The sequence below is a fragment of the Spermophilus citellus genome (genome assembly GCF_964194105.1).
Source record: "Spermophilus citellus genome assembly, chromosome: 3".
Taxonomy (NCBI): Eukaryota; Metazoa; Chordata; class Mammalia; order Rodentia; family Sciuridae; genus Spermophilus; species Spermophilus citellus.
The window spans coordinates 61,963,803-61,989,510 of NC_138184.1; the positions used below are offsets into that span (position 1 = coordinate 61,963,803).

General features: G+C 34.5%; 1 protein-coding gene across 13 annotated transcripts in view; it reads right to left on the reverse strand.

Moving 5' to 3' along the window:
* Window positions 1-25,708, reverse strand: part of LOC308644193 (zinc finger protein 519-like) — a 93,527-nt gene that overhangs the window by 29,990 nt on the left and 37,829 nt on the right. For 10 of the 13 annotated variants that reach the window (XR_014020915.1, XR_014020916.1, XR_014020917.1 and 7 more), the window contains 2 exons: window positions 8,418-8,544; window positions 3,511-3,589 (listed from right to left, as the gene is read on the reverse strand). Coding sequence is in view for 6 of the 13 variants with exons in the window: in XM_081285022.1 (XP_081141148.1) it covers window positions 3,511-3,589; window positions 8,418-8,544 (206 nt within the window). In the remaining 7 variants the exon portion in view is untranslated. The other 3 variants (XM_081285023.1, XM_081285024.1, XM_081285021.1) reach the window with 3 other exon arrangements.

The following is a 25,708-nucleotide window of genomic DNA, read 5'->3' on the forward strand; positions in this document are numbered from 1 at the left end:
CTGCCACACACACCTCACCCACTAGCACCTGCTTCAGGCTGGTGGGGGCCTTGTTGAACATGAATATGCTTTGGGTCATGGTTATGGCCCCATGAAGGGCCACAGCCAATTCCATAAAGCAGAGTATTGATCCACTGCTGAGTCGGGCTGATGTATCCCCCTGTTCATGGCACTGATGGTCAACCATGCTCAATATACAGAAGAGCTACAGCTACATATTGCAAGACCTGCATTGCCTAGAACTCTAGGACAACCTGTACCTGGACATTCCTGAATGCTTTTGTTTTGTTATTGTCTATAGCAGAATCACTGTGAACTACCCAAGCTACTTGTCTTCCACCAAAGAGTGCTTTATAAACGAGAATCTGTGAAGACCACATTTAAACAGTGTTGCATGTTGTAATACCAAGTGGTAGTTCGTATTATACTGCCACTAAAAACGTGTCAGAGAAACTTTTATGAAAGCTTTAGACAAATCAGGAAGAAAAACTGATTTTTGAGTTGGAAGATGATTGCATGCCCTTCCTTTAGGGACTGAAGTATTGGAAAGCTGTGCATGACTGGGTTGCCCAATCAGGAAAATTAGAATACTGTTTTCTTGTATGCATGAACACACACACACACATACACACACACACACACACTGTTGGGTTTGGCCCCTGGAAAGAACAATCCCATATTACATTGGCTTTAAGAACAAAAACATCAATAATTTTCAGAGTGTTTCTTACCACTATGGATTATTATTTCTGAGTAATCAGGTTAAAGCCATCCCAATGACAGTTGTTGCTTTTGGACTTCAGTTGTTTGCAGTGATGGCACTCACTTCTGCCTTTTGTCAGACACTACACTAGTAACTGTTGAGTGCCTCCTGCCTTCAACCTCCTGGAACACAGCCAGGTCTGTGATGCACAATAGTCACAGAAACAGTTTATATGTTGCTATAACAAACAAACAACAACAACAAAAAAACCTGGTTCCCATAATTAAAGAATGTTTTCAAATTATCTTGGTTACTTTCCTAAGGACTAAGCAGTTTTGCTATATGGTAACCATGCTTTCCTGTCCTAGTCTGCAACCTGGAGAGAGGTTCTATTGGAAGGAAGTACCAGGCAATGCTTTTTTCCAAAGACAAGGTGAATATATGGGGAGGATTGTATGAACAGAGCTTCCTTTTCTTTTGCAGTTGGAGTAAGACAGGATAAAGTCTTCTACTTGAAGAGAAATGTGATAGGAACCGAGGGCAGTGGTCAGATACCAGTGTCTTTATATACATTTCTTTCCCCAGCAGGCTATGAGGCCATCCCAATGACAGTTGTTGCTTTTGGACTTCAGTTGTTTGCAGTGATGGCACTCTCTTCTGCCTTTTGTCAGAGAGTAACACTAGTAACTGTTAAGTGCCTAAGAATTCAGTCAGTTTCAAAATTCCGGTGACTAGATCACAGGAAGCAGTAGTTTTCTAACCCTGGAGGATAAAATGCCTAAGATCTGGGTGGAAGGTGAAACACTCCATTTGCTATATCATGCTGACACAATGTTAACCCCTTGAGCTATGCCCAGGAATATACTATTGTGTCTCAAGTCCACCCTTGTAAAGGCCAGCTCCCCCCTAACTAGCCCCAGTGGTTGCCAATCCACACGTCCATCTGAATCAGGCTTTTTCCTTTACCAGAATGAGTACATGTGCTGCACACCTTGGCTCATGCCAAGTTCTGGCCCCTCTTGGTGGACAAGCCAGCTGGTGTCTTGGCCAAAACCTTTAGTAACCACAGTGCTTTTCTCTCAGTTGCCTTTCTATGTTGGATTCTTAACTTTCTAGCAAAAATCACTATCACTATGACTCTTGCTAAAAATCCCTATGTTTAACTAGCTAACCAAAATGAGAAAGAAGTCACTTTGCATTTGTTGAAGGCACATTCCTTGGGATGGCCAGATAATTAGGGCTATGGACTCAGAAGAATCTCATAACAACAGTATTAAGCTTACTGGAGACATGGATGTGATCCAGGAAGTCTCTGGATTTGACGCTTCAAATATTTTCCTTCCTATGTATAAGAGCAAACCCCATCCTACAAAACAAACAAACAAACAACAACAACAAAAAAAAACCCCACAAAATACACAAATCTTTTCAGATTCCAACTTGGAGTTCTATTGAAGATGTTGTTGCTATGGAAAGTGAAGCAATCAAATGGAGGATTTTGCTAACTTATGAGCCTTTAAATAGCACTGAATGTACACCAAGATCATTTCTAGTGGAATTAAAATTAGAAATGAATTTATAGATGCACTTGACTCAAATTATCAAAAGTCAGGGAGAGTCCCAGAATAGAGTGTCTTTAAAAAATGTGCTTCTGAAAGTGTAGAAACACTCATGATATGCCAAAGAGAGACTAGAACACTGTTCCCTACAGGGGAGATGGTTGATGGTGAGCCATGCCTCCTTCAAAGGTCACCTTACCTGCTAAGTATGGTGGTTTTAATTTTCTGCAGAATTTTCTGATTTACAACCTTTAGTCTTTCACCTCCCCTAATCTGCCCCAACACCCATCCTGCTACTCCTTACCCAGAAGTGTTTTCTACCTCTTCGCTTGCACCCAGACTTATCTCAGAAGCCTTCCCAGTATTTTAATAAGGCCCCCAAGTCTGCTTTTGGGGCTTGATGCAGAGCTGTAGGCCACAGGGACTCTGGATATTCTGGGAGCCTTGTGCCAAGAATTCCTTGAGTCTTTCCTTTGCTTAAATTGCCATCCATGACAGATAAGGAGTGCACTATTTGGTGTTTTCTAGAAAGACCTAGTTGCTTCTCCTCCTCCTCTTCTTCGTCTTTTTTTTTTTTTTTAATTCTCGTTTCATTTAAAAAGCAATGATTATCAAACTTCCACCTAAAACAATATTTAATTACTGAATAGTTCTTGTCAACTGAAATGAACTAGTGAAACTCGCTGTTATTCTTCCATTTTTCCATAATCTGAGTGTTTTCCATGTCTGTAAGTGGAAATACTATAGGTGTGTTTAAAACAGAAACAATTCACCTATACTATGTAGAAAATTACTTTTTTATCACACCATAGAATTTTCAGATTGGAGTACTGCAGTATTATATTAATAATTTGCAGACATTAGTCTAATGTGAACTCATGTACAGATTAGTAATCATTTTTAAAAATAACTAATTAATCAGTATTTAATCATTGTTTTGATTTTATTTAAATAAATATTTCTAATCATATTTTTAAAGCTGAGAGAACTGGCTGAATGATTATTTTTTTGAAGGTAGTTTGAAGATAGTTTCATAATGGCCTGAAATGTTGCTTATATACGTAGATTGACACATATTTTCACTCTGAGGAGTCTTCTAAGATGTTATATAATAAATAAACTGACTTCATTTTAAATAATCATCATGCATTTGTTACGTTCATTAAGATAAATTACTGACCTTCCCTCTGTCCCACAATTTTCCATTCCTTCTTTAAAAGTAAATTTTTATTGTAATAGTTTCCATACCTTCCATTTTTCATGGTTTGCCATAAATAGTTTATTCCTTGATCTGCTGAAATTTCTAGCATTTGATGAGGAGACATTCCTGAAAGAAATTAAAATAACAAATTATTCCACTTATTAGACTGTGGTGAATATACTCTGCAAATATATAAAATTTTACCAAGGTCAGGAAAATATCCATAAGCAGTATAATCTAAGCCCATTATTACTAAAGAAATATACAAAATCCACACTGAAATGGTGACAAACTTGTGAGCATTTCCAAAATGATCTTGAGATTTCACAGGAACACAACACTCAAACTTTGACTATGCTGTGATAACACTGTCAAATTACAGCCTGATCTCAGTCCAACTTTTTCAGATTCCACATGTGACTCAAATGTTGCAGAAAACGACTTTCTCCTTCATTTCTTTTCTTTTATGTTTGGGGGAAATGTAACTTAAAATAAAACACAGGGGTGTTTTATCACTGAACTACATCCATAGACTTTCTATATATACATTTTTATATGTTTTGAGACAGGATGTCACAAAGATGCAGAAGCTCATTTTAAAGTTGCAATTCTATTGCCTTAGCCTCCAAATTATCTAAAATTACAGTTATGTATCATTGCATATAACCAATTTTTGTTTATTTAGTAACTTTCAAACCTTTTGCAAAACGACTATACTCATGTATTTTTAAAGGGATTTTAAGTGGAAAAACATCAATGAAACTAACAACACACATACAAAAAGAGAAAATTGACTCAAGCAGAGACACTATATAACACTATAAATTGACACTTGGGAAATTGAGAGTTGTTAATTATCTAAAGAATGCCAAGTAACCAACTGATTGATAATTATTGAACTAATTAACAATGAAGAAAAGTGACTGAAATTTAGTTTAAAAAAATTAGCAATAGAAAAATGGAAAATTGTGTATTAGAAATATTCTTTAAGAAACAATGTCTGATAAATTAGAAATGTGGGAGAAAAAAATATCAAATTTAACAATCTTAATTAAAAGATTCAAGATAAAGCATTTATACTCAACTTTTTAAAACTCTTCAAGAAAAATTTTTGATAGAACCCAGAAAAATAAATGAGTCATCTGTAAAGATACTTCTATTTGTTTAATAGTTGAATTCTTAGCAGACGTCTTCCAGAAAGGAATTGGAGCATTTAGTCATGTGTGTTTAAAGACAAAAGACACTAATCTAGAATTCTGTATACACAAATACTATTTTTTGAAGCTAAAGAAACATACATGTTATCAAGATATGTAAATGCTCAAAAATTTCCTCACTTTTAGACCTGTTCTAAGAGAAACACTAAACAAAATTCTTTCAGTAAAATAAAGTTACACAACAGTATAAATCATAAAAATTTGAAAGGGAGAAAAGCAAAGTATACACAAATGTAAATTCCATTTTACTGTCATGGTAGTGCATAAAACATTCAATTCTGCTACAGAATTTGAAAGACTAAAGGATAAAAATTATCATAAATCTCTGTTAATTGGTATAGATTATAAAAAACAGCTATGACATCAATAACAAATCATGACAAGACATATAAAGTCACTGATTTTTATAAGAAACCAAAGTTAGTTCAGTTTAGAAAAAAGTGCAAACTAAGTAGTTTTATTTCTTATTTGTTCATTTTTGTTAATATGACAGTGTAATGTATCTTGACATATCATACATACATGGAGAATAATTTACCAATCTTTTGGTTGTACATGATGTAGAGTTACACTGGTCATAATTCATATATGAACATGAAAACATTATGCTCAACTCATTCTACCATCTTTGAAGAACTTTTATGTGACTTCAAATTTATAAAAAAAAAACTGTTATAGAAGATATAAAGAAAAATAGGGAGGTATCAAAACATTACTCTAAAAAAATATATGAACCACAAATTAAAGTGGTTTTTTAAAAGTAGGAAAAACTATAAGAAATAACCCAAACTTCAAAAGCTTAAAGTAGTAAGTTCTTCCTCATCAGTAATTTAAGTACAAATAATCTATTATAAAAAACTAATCAGAGCACATAATGTAACCAATAAGATTAAACCTAAATATATGTACTTATGTCAGATCTAAGTCTACAGGAGTTTTCCTTTAGATATAAGGTCACAGGTATTCTAAAACCAAAAGGATGAAAAGAATATTACATTCAAAATTATGCAGATGATAATATAAGAAATAATTAGAGGCAAAGTAGAATATTATATAATGGTAAATGTGGTCAATTTCTAGAATACAATAGTAGTAAGTACACGTGTAGCACAAATCATATTTTCCAAATATAGAAGGCAAACACTGAAAGAATTCAACATGATTGAAAGCAACCAAGTAATACTACGGGACATCCATCCCCAATTAATGCAAAGGAACAAAATAGTATTGGAATAGTAAACAGGGAATAGAAAATTTTAAAAAGTATTATTTACATTAAGAGTCAATTACATTAAGAGTCAATCTTGCTGGGTGTGGTGGTGCATGCCTGTAATCCCAGTGGCTTAGGTGGGTGAGACAGGAGGACTGTGAGTCCAAAGCCAGCTTCAACCATAGTGAGGTGCTAAACAACTCAGTGAGACCTTGTTTCTAAATAAAGTACAAAATAGGGCTGGCAATATGCCTCAGTGTTTGAGTGCCCCCAAGTTGAATTCATTATACCACCAAAAAAAAAAAAAAAAAAAAGAGAGAGAGAGAGAGAGAGAGAGAGAGAGAGAGAGAGAGAATCTTTTCAATAGTTTATGGAAATATACTCCCAAAGGGACCAGGTAAAAAGAACAAAAAAAAAATGTTAATAGTTATTAAATACTGAAATTTTTTTCTATTATAATTAGTTGGGACTCCAAAGGAAATTTGTAACCAAAAATTCATCAATGTGACTTCAAAGCCAGATTTAGAAATTTAGCAAGACTCGGTCTCAAAAGTAAAAATTAAAAAGGGTTGTGCATGTGACTCAGTTGTTAAGCATCCATGGTAGAAGAAAAAAGGCCCTATACCACACAAAGTGATTTAATAAGCTAAGAATAACACAAAACAACTATCAAACACTCAATATTATTTTAGCAGGAAAAAATAAGTTACTTTAAAAGTTGTATGGAGTATCCAGGGTACATAAATAACTAAATAAAGAAAATGTTTCCTGATATAAAAATAATGAAAGCTACAATATTCAATAGTTTTATTTCATCATGAAGTTAGATGAGTAAGACATATATAACAAAACTGAGAGTAATTAGCCCTCAATTTTAGGGCAAGCAAGAAGAAATGGTGTCTGAGATGGAAGGGTGACAGACACGTGAGCACTTGTTTTTGGGATAAACGAATTTTATTTTTGTGTAAAAATAAACTTTCTAGAAATATGTTACAAAACAATTTGAATGTAAGACTGTAGGTTTAAGTATAAGTAAGTTAGTTAATGGTTTTGATCAAAATTAAAATTTGAAAAATATATAAAAGATAAACAGAATTGTGGAAATCTTTGTAAGCTACCTTTGAAATGCTTAAGTTTTACTCCTACATAAAAGAACAAATTCATTTATGTAGAGATGATGAATATGCTAGTAATTCTAGCTGCTGGGAAGGCTGAGGCAGGGAAATGGAAATGGAAATATAAAACCAGCTTAAGCAACTTTGCAAGAATCTGTTTCAAAATAAAACTATAAAACTGGAGATGTATCTCAGTATTATAGCAACCCTGATTTCAATCTGCAGTATCCAAACACATTTATATGTATTTATATAATAAAATTTAGATAAATTATATGAATAGTCAAATAAACAAAGTAAACAAAGTACTATATATAAATCATAAACAAAACAGGGATAATAACTACTACTTAAAAAAATCTCTTTAAATTACAATTCTCAGCTATATTTATATAGCCACAAGGAACAGGCATTGTGAATCATTGCTATTAATAAAATGGCAAAAATATTTTAAAGAAAATGCAGTATAAGCCTGTATAAAAATCTCTGATAAAAAAATTTGAATAGATAAACAATATTAGAGAAACTGTTCTACAATATTATGTATTACAATGGATTAACTTAGAATTATTCAGACATATGCACAGATTTTCTAGTGATACCTCTGTGCACACCCCCACCCCGGGAAGATCAATAAACTTCTGTCAGATTATGCAAATCCTCAAAGGCATTAGGGAGTACTTTGTTAATTTTAATGTAGTGATATTATTGGAGAACAAGAGGAACTTCTAGAATTAGGAAGCACGGTAAATACAGGGCAGGGTATGCTCTTAACTGACTGCAAAAAAAGTAAATAAATAAACCAAGGTTTGTATAAAGCATTTCTGTTGAATTTTAGCTTCTCAATTAACATTTTAAACTGTGGCTTCCTCTTTGACAGTTTATTATTTTTTTCATTGGATTTCTACCCACTTGGATATATCGTGTCAATTTTCTTTCAAATTCTACAGTTACTTCTTGGGACAGAACAGTGACCAAGGCAGAGTGAAATAAAGCAAGATGGCTTTATTGGAAAATGGAATATGACACATTTTGGTAATCTCATTGTAACTACTGATGGTTCTTAATGTTGTCCTCATTAGGAATTAAAAAAACAAAAACCAGGAGATTCCAGAAAATTATTTATTTATAATGTTTTTCCTGGGAGAAGCACTAATATACTTTGGAAGCATTTTCAGTCTCTAGATTGTGAGGACTGCTTTGAACTATCAAAACTGTAAAGAAATTATAGATTAAACATAAAAAAAAATCTTTAACATTTTCTTTTCTACACCAATGCCTGATCTTTATTCTAAAAAGAAGGATCTGACATTTTATCATGTGGAATGGAAGCTGCCAAGATATATTCTACAAAGGAAGAAAAATACCTATTGATAATGAAATTAGGGATTCAGAAGGAAATTTATGCTCACCCAGAAAGACCAGGCTTCTATAAATCTCTAACATCACATCTCTATATAAATTCTGCTGAGCAGGATTCAGGTATTTCCATTCCTCTTCAGAAAAATCAATGGCCACATCCCTAAATGTTAATGGTTCCTGAAATAAAAATGAATAAATACATATAACATCAACCTTATGATCATGGTTGGCAGAGTTTTAATTTGACAAAAGTTGTAATAAATTGACAGTTTTAACTTGTCACAAGTTGTAATAAATTGATGATTTTAATTTGACACAAGTTGTAATGAGAGTTAGAAGAACTGGCTCTAACATAGGAGAGTAACCTCAAAATTCAATATACTTTTCAACAGAGTGGTATACTCTAATGTATTACCTATCTTTGAGGAAAGAAAATGCATTCAAAAGAGAATGAAATAAGTACAAAATAAACAAGCAACAAAAACATCAGTGTATATACTACACTTCCATGAAATAAAATGCAAAATTAAGGCAAACATCAGAATATATATCTTAATTGTTATGTTTATATTTTATAAGATAAATTATGCATATTTCTCAGAAGAGAATTTTATACTGAGTTAGAAGAGTGCTTCTCAATTTTAATGTGTACAATCATGAATTGAAGAATTTATTAAAGAACAGACTGTGATTCTGTATTTCTGGGGTGCAGTCTAAGTTTGAATATGCATCAAGCTCTCTAGTGATGGAAATGCCAATGGTCCAAAAAAAGCTGATGAATATTACTGAAGTAGAACACTAAAGAAAAAATATTGCTCATAAATTCAAATTTTTAAAGAATTTATGCATTTTATTATTATAGCATGTTGCAATAAGAATTCTTTCTGCATTCAAATATACACATAACAATACAAGAGTTTTTCATACCTTCGTGCATAAAACTCAAAATAATCAATGAAACACATGCCTATAATTCCAACATGAGAGGATGAGGCATCAAGATGGCAAGTTCAAAGCCATCCTTGGGAACTTAGTGAAGCATTAAGTAACTTAGCAAGATCCTGTCTCTAGATAAAATATAAAAAAGGGCTGAGGATATGACTTAATATTTAAGCATCCCTGGTTCAATCCCTGGTAAGAAAAAAAAAAAATCTATGAAACCAGGAATACTTTTAATTTTTGAGGACATTTTTTTTTTTTTCAAACCTCCAGTATATGGTAGTTCCTTGGGTTTGCCCAAGTTTATCTGACCTATAATTTATCAAAAAAGTAATACAAAGGTTAAAATAAAGTGTGAAATTAAAAGAAATTTCAGAGCAGGGCGGTCAGTTATTTTAACTAAGAAAGGAAATGGATACACATTAAAAAAAAAGCAGGAAATCAGATTGATTGAACTGATTAAACACATGTGGCAAATGACTGCCACATTGCAAGTGTGTATCTGAGCATTCTGGTTCCCATGACCTCAGAAAATGAAATGAAACCTCCATTCCTATCAGAGGTGAGAAAACATGTCTTCCTTCCCAAATCCCCTTCTTTAAACCAAATTTTAAGTAAATAATTTGTATTAGACACAGCAGGGTGCTATGAGATGAGAGTCCCCAATGGCAGGCAAAGTATCCCAACTGCTGCCTGGTAAGATTCAACTCCTTCCAGATATTAAACTATAAACAATGTGTGATGTGAACCCAAGGGAAAGGACTCTCATGTCTTTAGATCTGTCTATGACTTGACACTAAAATTTAGATGTGAAAGAAGAGATTAAAATTTCTTACTTTGCCATTGGGCCTTCACCCTAGATGTGTGCTATGGTTGTCTGTTTTTGTTGTTGTTGTTGTTGCTGCTGCTTGTTTGTTTGTTTTGTTATAGAGTATGATGTGAGTTTAAATACCAGTAACATATTTTCATGTATATACGCATGTCTACATAATTAAAAATCATTTAATAGGACTTTCAACATTAAATCAGGAAAAATAAAATTAGTATTTCTTGCATTCCTATTTCTACTCAGTTAATTTGAAATCAGCATGTATTAAATTCTGGCACCCTTTTTCCATTGGGTATATTTGTTGATGAGCTATCAAATATTAGAATTTATCCCAAATAGAATAATTCAGGATTAAAATGATCAGTAAGTGGGTAAGCCCAATTTAGACTTGGGTTTAGCTGGGCTATACTTCTGATTTCATCTAGGCTCCTTTAGGCATATACTCTGCTACTTAATATGGTAGCCCTGTGGTCCACTGTGGCATTTTCATTCTCATTCATGTGAGATCTTCTCCTTCTTAAGCCTAATCTGAGCTTCTTCACCTTGAGATGTTAGGCTTTACAATAAAAAATCAGGGAGAATTCAAGAAATTTTAGGCATAGGCATTATACCAGTACATTTACATACTCTCTCTATTTTGCTGGCTGAAATATATAAGCCATTCTAGATTCAAGTCTTGGCAAACATATACTTGTCAATAAGAACAAATACAAAAGAACATTGTCAATGGCCTGGATAAAGGGGAGAATGAAAAACTGGAGCTATTTTTGCAGTTCATATATCCTTTTTCCTTTTTTTTTTCTTGAGAGAGAGAGAATTTTTAATATTTATTTTTTTAGTTTTCGGCAGACACAATATCTTTATTTGTATGTGGTGCTGGGGATAGAAAGGATAGAACCTGAGCCGCACGCATGCCAGGCGAGCACACTACCGCTTGAGCCACATCCCCAGCCCTTTCCTTTTCTTTCAGATGACATTTATGTAACTATTCTAAATTCATAAAATTTTATAAGACCATATGTTCTAAGAAGCTAGCCAGGTTTGAGATTCAGAATCACTACAGCCTGACTCAAAAACTCAAAGATTTTGCTAGGCCACAATAATCATGCAACTTTTCTAGGAATTTGTGGAACTGAAGAACGACAACTTTGTAATAGAAGCACAATTCTTTTTAGCTTCACATCCTTTACTACTTTTTACTATTAAAAAACTTTCAAGAGAACACTGAAGACTCTTTTAAAATAGGGAAAAGTTTAGGTAAATAGATTTGGGCTATGTTTAGGAAATGAAGGTAAATGATTCATTTGTTTATTTCTCATTATGGAATAATAGTTAAAATGTACATAACACACATAATATATCTGCATCTTCTTTCATTCTTTTTTTTTTATTTGCAGTCTACTTATAATTTTTAAACTATGCTAAACCTACAAATTCTTTGCATGGAATAATTTCTTAGTATGAAAACAAGAGATCAAGATAGATCTACTGAGAAGAAATTTCCTCCATCAGCCATTTGTTTTAATAGCTGGGTATGTAAGAAAATCATCCTTTTATTTATTTATTTATTTTCCAAAATTGAAAACCCCTTTTACCACCTAAAAAGGCTAAAATGCGCAAATTTTCAACTGTGAACCAATAGTTCCTAGTCTGGTTGAAGTGTACAGTCACCTGAAAGGCTCTTCAAATTCCCCTAATCAAAATTTCATTAAAATAATTTAATCTATATTCCTGGAGAGAGGGACATAGGATTCAGTGGGGTTTTTGTTGTTGTTGTTGTTGTTTGTTTGTTTATTTTAATTTGGAAGAAATTAGCATGTGTAGCAAAACTAAAATCCAATTCTTTGAACGAACATCTTTTAATGAATGTTTTGCAAATACATGTAAGATACTTGGTCATGACTTTGGCTTTCAGACTCACCCAATTTGTTAGTCAGGGTTTTCTAACTTTAAAATGTACCTGTGATATTCAACTAATAAAAAGAAAAATCTTATTTTGAATGAAAGTTCTGGAGATTTTTGTTGATAAGTAATTGGTATTTAAAATTTATGCCTGAGGTGAGGCAGCACATTACAGCAGGAGAACATGGAAAGACTAAACTTAAATACCTCAAGGGATCCACAATTTCCTTCAAGTCCTTACTCTACAATGAACTAAACAACACTCACTATGCCTTACCTGTAAATTTCCACCACATCCAACACCCTGTGGAACAAGCTATAATACATGAACCATTAGGGGTCAGTTATCCAAACCAAATGATCTTCATTGTCTAACTGATATCCTTTGCATAAATTGATCTTTGATAGTCATTTTTTTTTCTCATTAAACCCAGTTAAAACTTATTGAGGCTGAGCACAGAGGCATATGCCTGTAATCCCAGTGGCTAGGGAGGATCATGATTTGAAAGCCAGCCTCAGCAACAGTGAAGCACTAAGCAACCTGGTGAGACCCTATACCTAAATAAAATAAAAAATAAGGCTGGGGATGTTACTCAAAGGTCAAGTGCATTGAGTTCAATCACTGGTATCAAATGGCATGTGTTTGGGTGGGATGAGAATACACCATGCACAGGATGCAGTCCTTAATGCCTTTCATGAACAATATCATTGCAGAAAAGAATTTTATTGGAGAAAATTATTACAGAAAGTGTTTTAAGTGATGTGTTATGATGCATGCCAGTAATTCTGGAAACTGAGAAGGCTGATACAGGAGAATTGAAAGTTCAAGACAGGCTTGGTAACTTAATGAGACCCTGTCTCAAAATAAAATGAATAAATAAGTAAATAAAGCTATAACTCAGTGGTTAAAGCACCACTTGATTCCATTTCCAGTATGGAGAAGAATAAACAAACAAACAAACAAACAAACAAATAAATAAATAATAGAACGCTTACCAAATTGTGACTGAAATAAAAAGACTTACATCCAAGTGTTAGAACATGGATAAATGCCTGAGAATATTAAAATATTAAAATCTAAAGTGAGGGCTGGGGTTCTGGCTCAGTGGTAGAGTGCTTGCCTAACATGTGTGAGGCACTGGGTTCCATCCTCGGCACCAAATAAGAATAAATATATACAACTTGAGATTTGAAACAAATCACAAATTGTTGCTGTTATTCTGATATACCTAATTATTTCACAAATATAACGTTCAAAATTTTCACTGAAATATGACATACATATAAAAAACATACAAAGCATTTATGTAAAGGTTCAGAAATTATCTAAAATTAAACATATTTTGAAAAGACAGAATAAATCACTTTCTCCATCTATGATATCCAAAATCAAACAGGATCTTAAGAACCAGCACAGAAATGTTTTCTCACATAAATATAAAATGTATATAAATAAAGTGAATGTTATAACAGTTATCTAGATTCAACATCTGCTTATTACAATGACATATTTATTTCTTCTATGCTTCTAATCATTCCCCAACCTAGACCAGTCCCACTCCTTGTATATTCATTCTTTGGTGAGATCATATGTACATATCTTGAATGTTGCAGATATCAACTGTACAGTTTTGACAAACACATTAATAAAAACCTTCACTGCTTTTTAGCACAGAATATTTACATCATCTCAAGAAAACTATATTCTTTCCCACAAAACTTTTTGTTCCCTAGAAGCAAGTTACTATAGTGGATATTTTACCATACCTTCATTCTGCCTGAAACCATGTAGTATAATTTTAAATCCAGCTGCTAAATTATACTGTATCTACAAGAATCAATCGGGGTGTGTGTTTCAATAATGTGTTCCTTTGTATTGATTACTATTACATTTTATGGATGCACTACAAATTGTTCATTTCAACATTCAAGAACATTTGAACTATTTCTTATTTTGGACCATTAGGACTACAGGGCCTATGAAACTTCTTAAACAAATAACTATCCTACTCAGTTCATTCTTTACTAGTCTTTCAGTGACACTCTATTTTTAGTTGTTGCTATGAGGATTATAATTTGCATCTTAACATTTCAATTTGATTAGAGTCAATATTATATGAGTTTTCTAAATACAAAAAATAAAAAAACCTTACCACAGACTGTTTATTTTCTTGTACCCTTTGTGCAACTACTATAAATGTCTACATTTATCTATGCATTGCAAGTCCCAAAATACACTCTAAAATTTGTGTTCAAATTAATCGTAGGTTATAAAAAAAAATCCTAAGAGAAGGGCTAGGGTTGTGGCTCAGTGGTAGAACACTTGCCTAGCATGCATGACGCACTGGGTTTGATCCCTGGCACCACATGGAAATAAACAAAATAAAGGTATTTTGTCCATCTGCAACTAAAATATATATTAAAAAAATCTAAGAGGTAAAAGTATTAATCATAAGATTGCTAATATATGTCAGGCATGGCGGCACGTGTGTAAGATCCCAGTGACTAAGAAGGGAGGAGGATCATGAGTATAAACCCAGCCTCAGTAACTTTGTGAAGCACTAAGAAACTCAGCAAACCCTATCTTTAATAAAAATATAAAAGGGGCTGGGGATGTGGCATAGTGGTTAAGCATCCCTTGGTTCAATCCTTGGTATCAAAAAAGGAAAACAAATGCTAACATATTATAAAACTTAGGCAGGGAAGTAAAACTGTGACAATGATATGCCAGGAACGAATTTAATAAATAATACTGAGAAATAACTATAAAAATGTATTAGTGATGTTTTTGCTACAATATTAGATGGGTACTTTGGAGAAGATTTTCTATCCTATATGCCACATATTCCTTAGAATAAATTTTAAATATCATTATGTACAGGGTTAGAAACCATTTAAACAGTGGGATATATTATTGATTACACTGACTGTATTATGTTCTACTGAATATTTTGATTACATCTTTTTAAAGTTACAGGAAAATTTTACTGTGGGTTCAATGTCACTGAACACTACACAGTAAAAAGTGCAGAGATCCATGAATACCCACAGTGACAATACTCAGACAAATTAGAAATGAAAAACAGTTCTATCTGGACATAGACAAATTAATACTTGATTCAAGTTTTTATCTACACAAATGACAGCTCACCTTAGAGATCATTCAAGTAGAAACTCACCACCTTATTCAATTGGCCACAAGACCAAGAACACACACTTGGGTGGCTTTTTCATTCCTTCCCATTTTTCCTACTTTTACACAGTTCAATTTTGGGACCTTGAAAATATCCACTTTTCAAACTATTATTTCTCATTTGGGAAAAGAAAAAAATTAATACAGCAAGAGATATAAGAAAGCTAAGGTACCCCTTACTTTGACCAAGTTAAAAACATTGGAGGAAATCTCAAATAGCAGTACCTACAATTTAGAAACAAAAAGACAAAACCACCAAAACATACAAACACTTTCACTCATAACAAGAGGTGAAAGAAACATAAGCCAGCAAATTTTATATTCTCGATCAAGTAGAACATGAAGCCAAAAAGAAATGTGCCAATCTAAAACAAATAAATAAATAAAAGTCTGATAAATTTCAATCAGGTCAGTCCTACTCTTTTGCTCACTTCAAATAATCAAATGTATTCCACTTAGTTTTAGAAAAAAAAATATTTCATAAAAACCTACCACCTTAGCATGATTCAGTTTGGTCATTTGGTCAATTCAACTTACAAAACAACAACAACAATAAAAAAAAAAAAAAAAACCTGGATTCTTATTGCTACTAAATAACAGCTTAAAACAATAGAAACGCATTCTTACATAATTATAGATGTTTTCGTTATCATGACAAAGGATTAATATCAAAGTATTAGCAAAACCACACTCCCTCCAGAGGCTCTTAAAAATAATTATTCTATCTTCTGGTGGCTGCTGGTATTCCTTGGATTGTGATCACAACTGTTTCTCTTCTAATGGTGATATAGCTTTCAAAAGCATAATGATAGACAAATTAACTTTTTATAGAACATGGTGATATTGCAACAGATTGTAAGTTCCAAACACCACAGAATCTGGGAACCATAGCACAAAAGATGGCCAATCCTCCAATGAGCTTATCCTTACACACTGTATTTGACAGAATCACAGAAAAGGATTATCTTACAATACATATGGTTGTGGTTATCTGAATACTGTGAATGGGGAATCTACAAATGTCAGTTATCTCATCTATTCAATTTCTAAGATATTTCCCTGTACATTTTTTGTACTGATATCTTTGAAGGCCACTTTTTAAAATTTTAGATCAATGTACATCCAGTGATCAAAGGTAGATCATGAAGTGGGAAACTATATACGTAACAAAAGGTTTACAAGGCAGAATCAATGAAGTGTTATATTATTGAGGAAAAAGGACATACCAAAAGAATAAAGCACAGTCAATGTGTTTCTAAATCCACTTCACATGAGTAAATATTTAACTGCCACATAACTATATAAATAGAAGTATAAATCAATACAACTTAGATAAGTTAATTCTAAAGGCAGTCACTGCTGCATACTCATCAGGAAGAAAAACAGCAAATAAAAAGGCAAAATGACTCAATTTTTAAAAAGATTAAATATTACAAACATGTTTAGTGAATGAATTGTCAAACCCTTCTGTAGGCTATGCAAAATTCTTTAGCCACTTTGAAAATTGGTTTGGTACTATCTACTTACTTATACCTTATAAGCCATCAATTCTAATCTTTGATAGAATAGACATATACCATAATATTCTTAGAATGCTCCAACAGGTAGCTGCCACTGCTGCTTTTATCACCAAACTAGACTGCATTTGCCACCACCTTCCAAAATACAGGCCTCCTACATCAAGGTTCTGGTACCTAAGATTCCCACAAGCCTATGTCAGTAAAAAGCATAGAAAAAAGTGGCACACTTGAAAATCAAAAATCTGAAGGACACAGTGGAAGAATAGGCAAAATGGACAAAGTAGAAGAAAAACTGGTGAAGGAGAAGGAGAATGGATCTGAGGAGGAAGAAAAAACTGCTAAGGAAATATATGATGCAGAGATGAGATAAAGATGGATACCGAGTGAGAGAAGACAGGAAATATTGTGACAGCATAACACTGACACCACTGGTCTCATATTTAGAAATTCCTAAGAACCAAAAGTTAATGGTACAATCAAACAAGTATGCCACACATTTGGCTCTCTACTCTTACAGCTCTACCAGAGGTGCCACACTTTTTGTTTTTTTCTCCCAAGCATTGTAATTTCTTTCTCTCTAGGCACTGCTCATGCAACTTAAAACCTGTTGTTGTTCTACTTTCTGATCTGTTCTGAGCTCTCCAGCTTGTCACCAGTAACACATATCCACTCTTTTTTCCTTCAACCCATTAAACCAATCCTTTTTTCTCAGGTAACCTCTCATAAGTGCACTCTTAATACATCAACCCTGACATTCTGAGCTATCCCTTTTTATTGTGAGCTATCTTCATTCTGATGCCTCAAATTTGCTTCACCAGCAAAGCATTAAGCAAGACTAAGGTCAGGTTTGGTTTCCCAAATAATGAGCTACTTTATTTTATCATCCCCCTTTTTTGTATAAATAAATAAATAAACAAACCCACTTCTGTTTTTTATTTGTTTTATTTTAAAAGAAATGATACTTTAAACAGAACAGTTATAGTTATCACTAGGGAGACAGGAGGCTAGTGCACTTTTCTGTAGCATCATTAATGTTCTACCTCTTGATAAAATTAGTAGTTATATAGTATATTCCCTTTGTAATAATTCATTGATCTGTATAGTTTTAATTCTGGTCCAGTATTAACATTGGTAAATAAGATCAAATTCATTAAATAAAAGGTGGTATAAAAGAGCATAAGATAGAGACATTAAAATGGTACTAGAAAATACTTTGGGGCAATGGATATATTACTTGATTATTGAGCTAGTTTATGGATGTGTTCATATGTCAAAAGATAAAATTATGCACCTTAAATATGCATAGTAATTATATCAATAAATCTGAAAATGTGTTATGTGTTTAAGTTGAAGTTAAAAAGAAACCATAAACTATTAAATGATAATTTTAGAATGAAAATAAACTCTTCTGATAGCTAACATCTCTATTAATAATTGAGAATAATTTCCAGTAACTTGATTGAACAATATCTTCATCCTTAAAAATACATTAATTAGGGATAGAGATATAGTTCAGTTAATAGAGTGCTTGCCTTTCATGCTCAAGGCCTTGGGTTCAATACCCAGCACCTCTAACACACACAAAAAAAATACTTTAGCTAACTGACCACGGTGGCATAAATTTATAATTCCATTGGCTTCGGAAGTTCAAAGACAACCTCAGCAACTCTGTGAGGTCCTAAGCAACACCAAGGCATTCTGTTTCTTTCTTTTCTTTCTTTTTTTTTTTTAGAGAGTGAGAGAGGAGAGAGAGAGAATTTTTAATATTTATTTTTTAGTTCTTGGCGGACACAACATCTTTGTTGGTATGTGGTGCTGAGGATCGAACCTGGGCCGCACTCATGCCAGGAGAGCAAGCTACCGCTTGAGCCACATCCCCAGCCCTGGCATTCTGTTTCTAAAGAAACATTAAAAAGGGTTAAGAATGTGGATCAGTGGAGAAGTGTCCCTGGGTTCAATCAGGTTAAAAAACAAAACCCACCCCTTTTTTTTTTCATTAAAAATTTCATGTTTGTCTAACTAGTTGTTTTTGTTTGTCTCATAAAATTAAGTAAAAAACTTTCTATTGTGACATAGAATATGTCAGTGATATTGACATATCCTATCACCTTAAGTATGATGATTATTTGAATATTCAGTTAGTGTATATGAGAATAAGATCTACCAATAGAACAATGGAAGAAAAGTGAAAGTATAAAAGTAAAGCTCACCTTTTTGGTCAATTTAATTTTGACAAGTTTGTCAAGAGAAATTAAATGAAGAATAAGTAGATTCTTGCACAAGAATAATAAGTAGACTCTTCCACAATAATAATAAGTAGTCTCTTCCACAATAAGATTGGTATAATTGCAAATTCATGTATAAAGAAGTGATATTAGTTATACATGAAATTATGTAAAATAGTTAACATGAATTGAATATTACACAATAATATGAGAGCTGAAGTTGTAAATATTAAGAAGAAAACTATAACACATTTATGAATAAGATTTACCAGTGGATTCTTAGTTATGCTTCAAAACACAGAAAAACACAGAAAAATTCATACCTAGTGCTTTATTGCATAAACAAGCAGCAAGAATTTATTTAAAGGAGAGTAAAAGATTCAGAGCCATAGATGGTGCTTTAGAGGGTCCTCAAAACCTAAGTTGGTGGTTCTGACACCACTTTACCATTGAAGCATCTGGATTACATTCAAAGTTGGACACTAGTACTATTCTTGCACTGAAAGTGATTTGTTGGTTATGAATATCATTCCTTCCCTGCCTCCAATAGTCTTGGAAATGTGAGGAATAGATGATATGTTTAGAATCATAATTTTCAACACACTTAGCATAGACCCATTTGATAACAGAAGACACTGATATTCTGACAACAAGGAAAAAGACACCTCATCAAGCCCTAAAGAGCAGACAAAATAAACCCTTGAGAAAACAAACAAACAAACAAAAAAACAGCAGTCATTCATTAAATAGGTTTTTAAAAAATATTTTAGTTGGTAATGCATTACTACATTAGGAAAGAGTGATGTAAATGTGATTTTAATTTTTACATCTGTGACTGATTGCTTTAAAGAGAATATAAAGGAGGAAGATGGCCGCTGCGTAAGGGGGTAGCTGAAGTGCTGAGCCTGGTGCTCAGAACAGCGGCTTTAATAGAGACTTCGCCCAGCTTGTTAGAGCTCCTTTCACCATTAATCTGTAGTGGACCACCCGGCCAAGCAGCAGAAAAAACAAAGAGATTGAAAAAGAGACGCTTGGCTCCCGGACACTTTCCTGCTCAAAACCTCAGGCGCTTTGCGCCCATCTGCTTCCTCTTTCACTTCGCTCCCGGCAGAGAAGCTGAATGGGCAATCAGCAGTGGATTGTAAGTACCTGAGGCAAAGAAAGCTCAGTACAACCCGCCCTTTTTTTTTTTTTTTGAATATTGTCTATACAGGGAGAGTTAGTGGATTGGAATTGTTGGCGGGTCTGTAGTTTCAGGGCCGAAAATCCACTCCGGGGGAACCGCCATTTGCTTTCTGCATGCTGTCTTGATGGCCCTGTCTACACGGTCCAGCTACCGCAGCTAGAGACTGGAACTGGGCTGCATGCCGAACCCTGTCCTCCAAAAGCAGGTCCATGGCCTCAAGTGCCTCGGTCGCCTGTTCCCTGCTGCACCTTGGGGCAGAGCCTGCTCTGGGGTCATTCGGCATCCCTCTGCGAGGGGTCAGGCGCGGCGGCAGCCGCTTGGGACCCCCGCGGCGCCAGCCGCTTGGGCCCTCCGCGGCGGCGCTGCTAAGGTCGCGGACAAGCGCGGCGCCAAAGAGCGCGGACCAGAGGTGGAGGCGAAGGCAGCAGGATTTCAGTTCTAGAAAACTGGACTGGAAACAGAAGCAGCAGTTTGTATAACCCCAAGATCTTGCTTATGCCAGGAAACTGTAAGGGTACCATGAATATCAATGAGGAGGTCTAACATGACGGCAGATGCGGAGGGATCAAGTCTCTGACCTCTTCAACTGCGAGGGCATAGGGAGCTGTAAATTATCTAAAGCCTATTTGCTCAGGATCACTAGGCAATGCTGAGCTGACGTGGAGCTAGGGCGTACACTTTGGGCCCCTCAGAAAACACACACTGAGCACAAATTTGCTGCATTTAAGCCCCGGATGGCCTGCTTCTCGTGACTCAGCACTAACGATCCTGCTGAAATAACTAGTCGGCCCACCTGATCTCACAGAGGTAAAAGCCAACTGAGCACCATAGCCAGACCCAGGGAATCAGGAGTGACGGGGGACTAGCGGAGCAGAACCACGGCTATCGCTCCCACCAGGGCTGACAACAGAGGTCCCTTGCACCAGCTACCAGGGGAGTTGCTACCTAAGAGCAAACAAATTTTCAGGGGGTCCTCAGCCCCAAGCCCTACAAACTTAGGGTCTGAGGGAGGCAAACGGAAAGGGTGTGCCCAGGCATCCGTGAAAACAGGGCTCCCAGGAGCAGCAGACCCGGCGTGTAGCCAGTAATGTGGTAAGCGTCACACGTGAGTGGGGCCTGGATTGAGGAACCACAAGAGAAGGACCTAGACACTCAGGACTGGAGAACTGCACACTCTGGGAAGAAGAGCTGAGGCACAGTGATTGGTTCCCACCTATCAACAGGAGAAGCCTGGCCCGGTGGGCATAGCTCCACCTACTGGAAGAGAAGTTAATCGAGCTCTATGACTGCATTTATTATTATTACTATTTTTTTTAACGATTATTATTAGTATTTTTTTTTTATTTTTTATTCTCACTTTTTGTAGTTGATGTTGTTGTTGTTCTTTAACTTTCTTACTAATGGTTTCAATTTTTTTAATTCTTTTTATTCTATTATTATTATTATTTTTTAAACTCCAATTTCCATTTTTCTATTATCATTATAATTTTTTTTGTTTGTTTTAAAATTTTTATTTTTTCGTTTTTTCTTTCTTTCTTTTCACTTTCTTTTCTTTTGTCTTTTCATTTCTTTTCAATTTTCTTATTCCCCCTCTCTTGAATTCCACCTGCCTACACTCACTCTATTTAGTCACTTCTTCCCTTCCCTTCTAATACCTCTCCTGCCAAGCATCAAATAAATTTATAAGAGTAAACAGTAACTCAGCAGTCAAACAGAACAAGAAGTATCATGAGCATAAAAAAGCAAGGAAGAAAAGGAGTACAAACAATGAAAGACAGCCTAAATATTCAGGAGGACCTGGAGTCATCAGAAAAATGGCCATATAAAGAACTCAAGGAACACCTTAGACAGATGGAAAGGAACCTTAAAGATCACATTGAAAATGAATTACAAAAACAGATAAAAGAAGAAGTTAAGCATCTTTATCAGGAGATAGAGATTATAAAAAAATCAAACAATAATTCTAGAAAAGAAGGAAACGATAAACCAAATTAAAAACACAATCGAGAGTATTACTAACAGAGTGGAGCAAGTAGAAGCCAGAACGTCAGATAATGAAGACAAAATATATCATCTTGAAAAGAGTCTAGCCAACTCAGATAGGCTGGTAAAAAATCACGAGAAAAACATCCAAGAGATTTGGGATAATTTAAAAAAATCAAACTTACGAGTCATCGGGATAGAGGAAGGCACAGAGATTCATGCCAAGGGAATGAGTAACGTGCTGAAGGAAATAATTACAGAAAACTTCCCAGAAATAAAAAAGGAAACAGATATACAAATTGTAGATGCATACAGGACACCGAGCACACAAAATCACAGTAGACCAACGCCAAGACACATTGTTATGAAGCTATCCAATATACAGAACAAAGAGATAATATTAAAAGCTACAAGAGAAAAGAGGCAGATTACATTTAGGGGTAAACCAATAAGGTTGACAACGGATTTTTCATCACAGACGCTGAAAGCAAGAAGATCCTGGAACAACGTATTTCAAACACTGAAAGACAATGGATGCCAACCAAGAATTCTGTATCCAGCAAAATTAAGCTTCAGATACGACAACGAAGTAAAAATCTTTCATGACAAACAAAAGCTAAAAGAATTTGTAGCCAGAAAACCAGCATTGCAAGGCGTCTTGAGCAAAACTCTACACGAGGAAGAAATGGAAAACGATAACCAAAACCATCAGCGGGAAGTGCCTCGGTAAAGTCAGAGGACGGGGGGAAAGCTAATCATGGAGAAACAAACTAAATTAGGAAAAAAAAAGAGAGACAAATAATCAAACATGGCAGGAAGTACAAACCATATATCAATAGTAACTCTAAACGTTAATGGCTTAAACTCTCCAATAAAGCGACATAGGCTGGTAACATGGATTAAAAAAACAAATCCAACAATATGCTGCTCCAGGAGACACATCTGATTGGAAAAGACATACAGAGGCTCAAGGTAAAAGGTTGGGAAAAAATATACCACGCTCACGCTCCTCGTAAGCAAGCAGGGGTGGCCATTCTCATATCGAATAAAATCGACTTCAAGACTAAGTTAATCAAAAAGGATAAGGAAGGACATTATATACTGTTAAAAGAAACCATTGACCAACAAGACATAACAATTATCAATATTTATGCACCAAATAATGGCGCTGCGACGTTCATAAAACAAACTCTCCGCAAGTTCAAGAATCGAATAGACCACAACACAATAATCATGGGTGACTTCAACACACCTCTCTCACCATTGGACAGATCCTCCAAACAAAAGTTGAATAAAGAAACTATTGACCTCAATATCACAATCAATAACCTAGACTTAACTGACATATATAGAATATATCAACCATCATCAAGTGGATATACTTTTTTCTCAGCAGCACATGGAACCTTCTCAAAAATAGATCATATATTATGCCATAGGGCAACCCTCAGTAAATATAAAGGGGTTGAGATAATACCATGCACTTTATCAGATCATAATGGAATGAAACTGGAAATCAATGATAAAAGAAGGAAGGAAAAATCCTACATCACATGGACAATGAACAATACGTTACTGAATGATCAATGGGTTACAGAAGACATAAAGGAGGAAATCAAAAAATTCTTAGAGATAAATGAAAATACAGACACAACATATCAGAATCTATGGGACACAATGAAAGCAGTTTTGAGAGGGAAATTCATCGCCTGGAGGTCATTCCTCAAAAAAAGGAAAAACCAACAAATAAATGAGCTCACACTTCATCTCAAAGCCCTAGAAAAGGAAGAGCAAATCAATAGCAAATGTAGCAGAAGGCAAGAATTAATTAAAATCAGAGCAGAAATCAATGAAATTGAAACAAAAGAAACTATTGAAAAAATTAACAAAACAAAAAGTTGGTTCTTTGAAAAAATAAATAAAATCGACAGACCCCTAGCCATACTAACGAAGAGAAGAAGAGAGAGAACTCAAATTACTAACATACGGGATGAAAAAGGCAATATTACAACAGACGCTTCAGAAACACAGAAAACAATTAGAAATTATTTTGAAAACCTATATTCCAATAAAATAGAAGAAAGTGAAGACATCGATAAATTCCTTAAGTCATATGATCTGCCCAGATTGAGACAGGAGGATATAGACAACTTAAACAGACCAATATCAATTGAGGAAATAGAAGAAAACATCAAAAGATTAACAACTAAGAAAAGCCCAGGATGGGATGGGTACACAGCAGAGTTTTACAAAACCTTTAAAGAGGAACTAATACCAATACTTTTCAAGCTATTTCAGGAAATAGAAAAAGAGGGAGAACTTCCAAATTCATTCTACGAGACCAACATCACCCTGATTCCGAAACCAGACAAAGACACCTCAAAGAAAGAAAACTACAGACCAATATCTCTAATGAACCTAGATGCAAAAATCCTCAATAAAATTCTGGCGAATCGGATACAAAAGCACATCAAAAAAATTGTGCACCATGATCAAGTAGGATTCATCCCTGGGATGCAAGGATGGTTCAATATACGGAAATCAATAAATGTTACTCACCACATTAATAGACTTAAAGATAAGAACCATATGATCATCTCGATAGATGCAGAAAAAGCATTTGACAAAGTACACCATCCCTTTATGTTCAAAACATTAGAAAAACTAGGGATAACAGGAACTTACCTCGACATTGTAAAAGGTATCTATGCTAAGCCTCAGGCTAGCATCATTCTGAATGGAGAAAAATTGAAGGCATTCCCTCTAAAATCTGGAACAAGACAGGGATGCCCCCTATCACCACTTCCATTCAATATAGTTCTTGAAACACTGGCCAGAGCAATTAGACAGACGAAAGAAATTAAAGGCATAAAAATAGGAAAAGAAGAACTTAAATTATCACTATTTGCGGATGACATGATTCTATACCTAGAAGACCCAAAAGGGTCTACAAAAAAAACTACTAGAACTAATAAATGAATTCAGCAAAGTGGCAGGATATAAAATCAACACACATAAATCAAAGGCATTTCTGTATATCAGCGACAAAACTTCTGAAATGGAAATGAGGAAAAACACTCCATTCACAATATCCTCAAAAAAAATAAAATACTTGGGAATCAACCTAACAAAAGAGGTGAAAGACCTATACAATGAAAACTACAGAACCCTAAAGAAAGAAATAGAAGAGGATCTTAGAAGATGGAAAAATATACCTTGTTCATGGATAGGCAGAACTAACATCATCAAAATGGCGATATTACCAAAAGTTCTCTATAGGTTAAATGCAATGCCAATCAAAATCCCAATGGCATTTCTTGTAGAAATAGATAAAGCAATCATGAAATTCATATGGAAAAATAAAAGACCCAGAATAACAAAAACAATTCTAAGCAGGAAGTGTGAATCAGGTGGTATAGCGATACCAGATTTTAAACTATATTACAGAGCAATAGTAATAAAAACAGCATGGTACTGGTACCAGAACACGCAGGTGGACCAATGGTACAGAATAGAGGACACAGAGACTAATCCACAAAGCTACAACTATCTTATATTTGATAA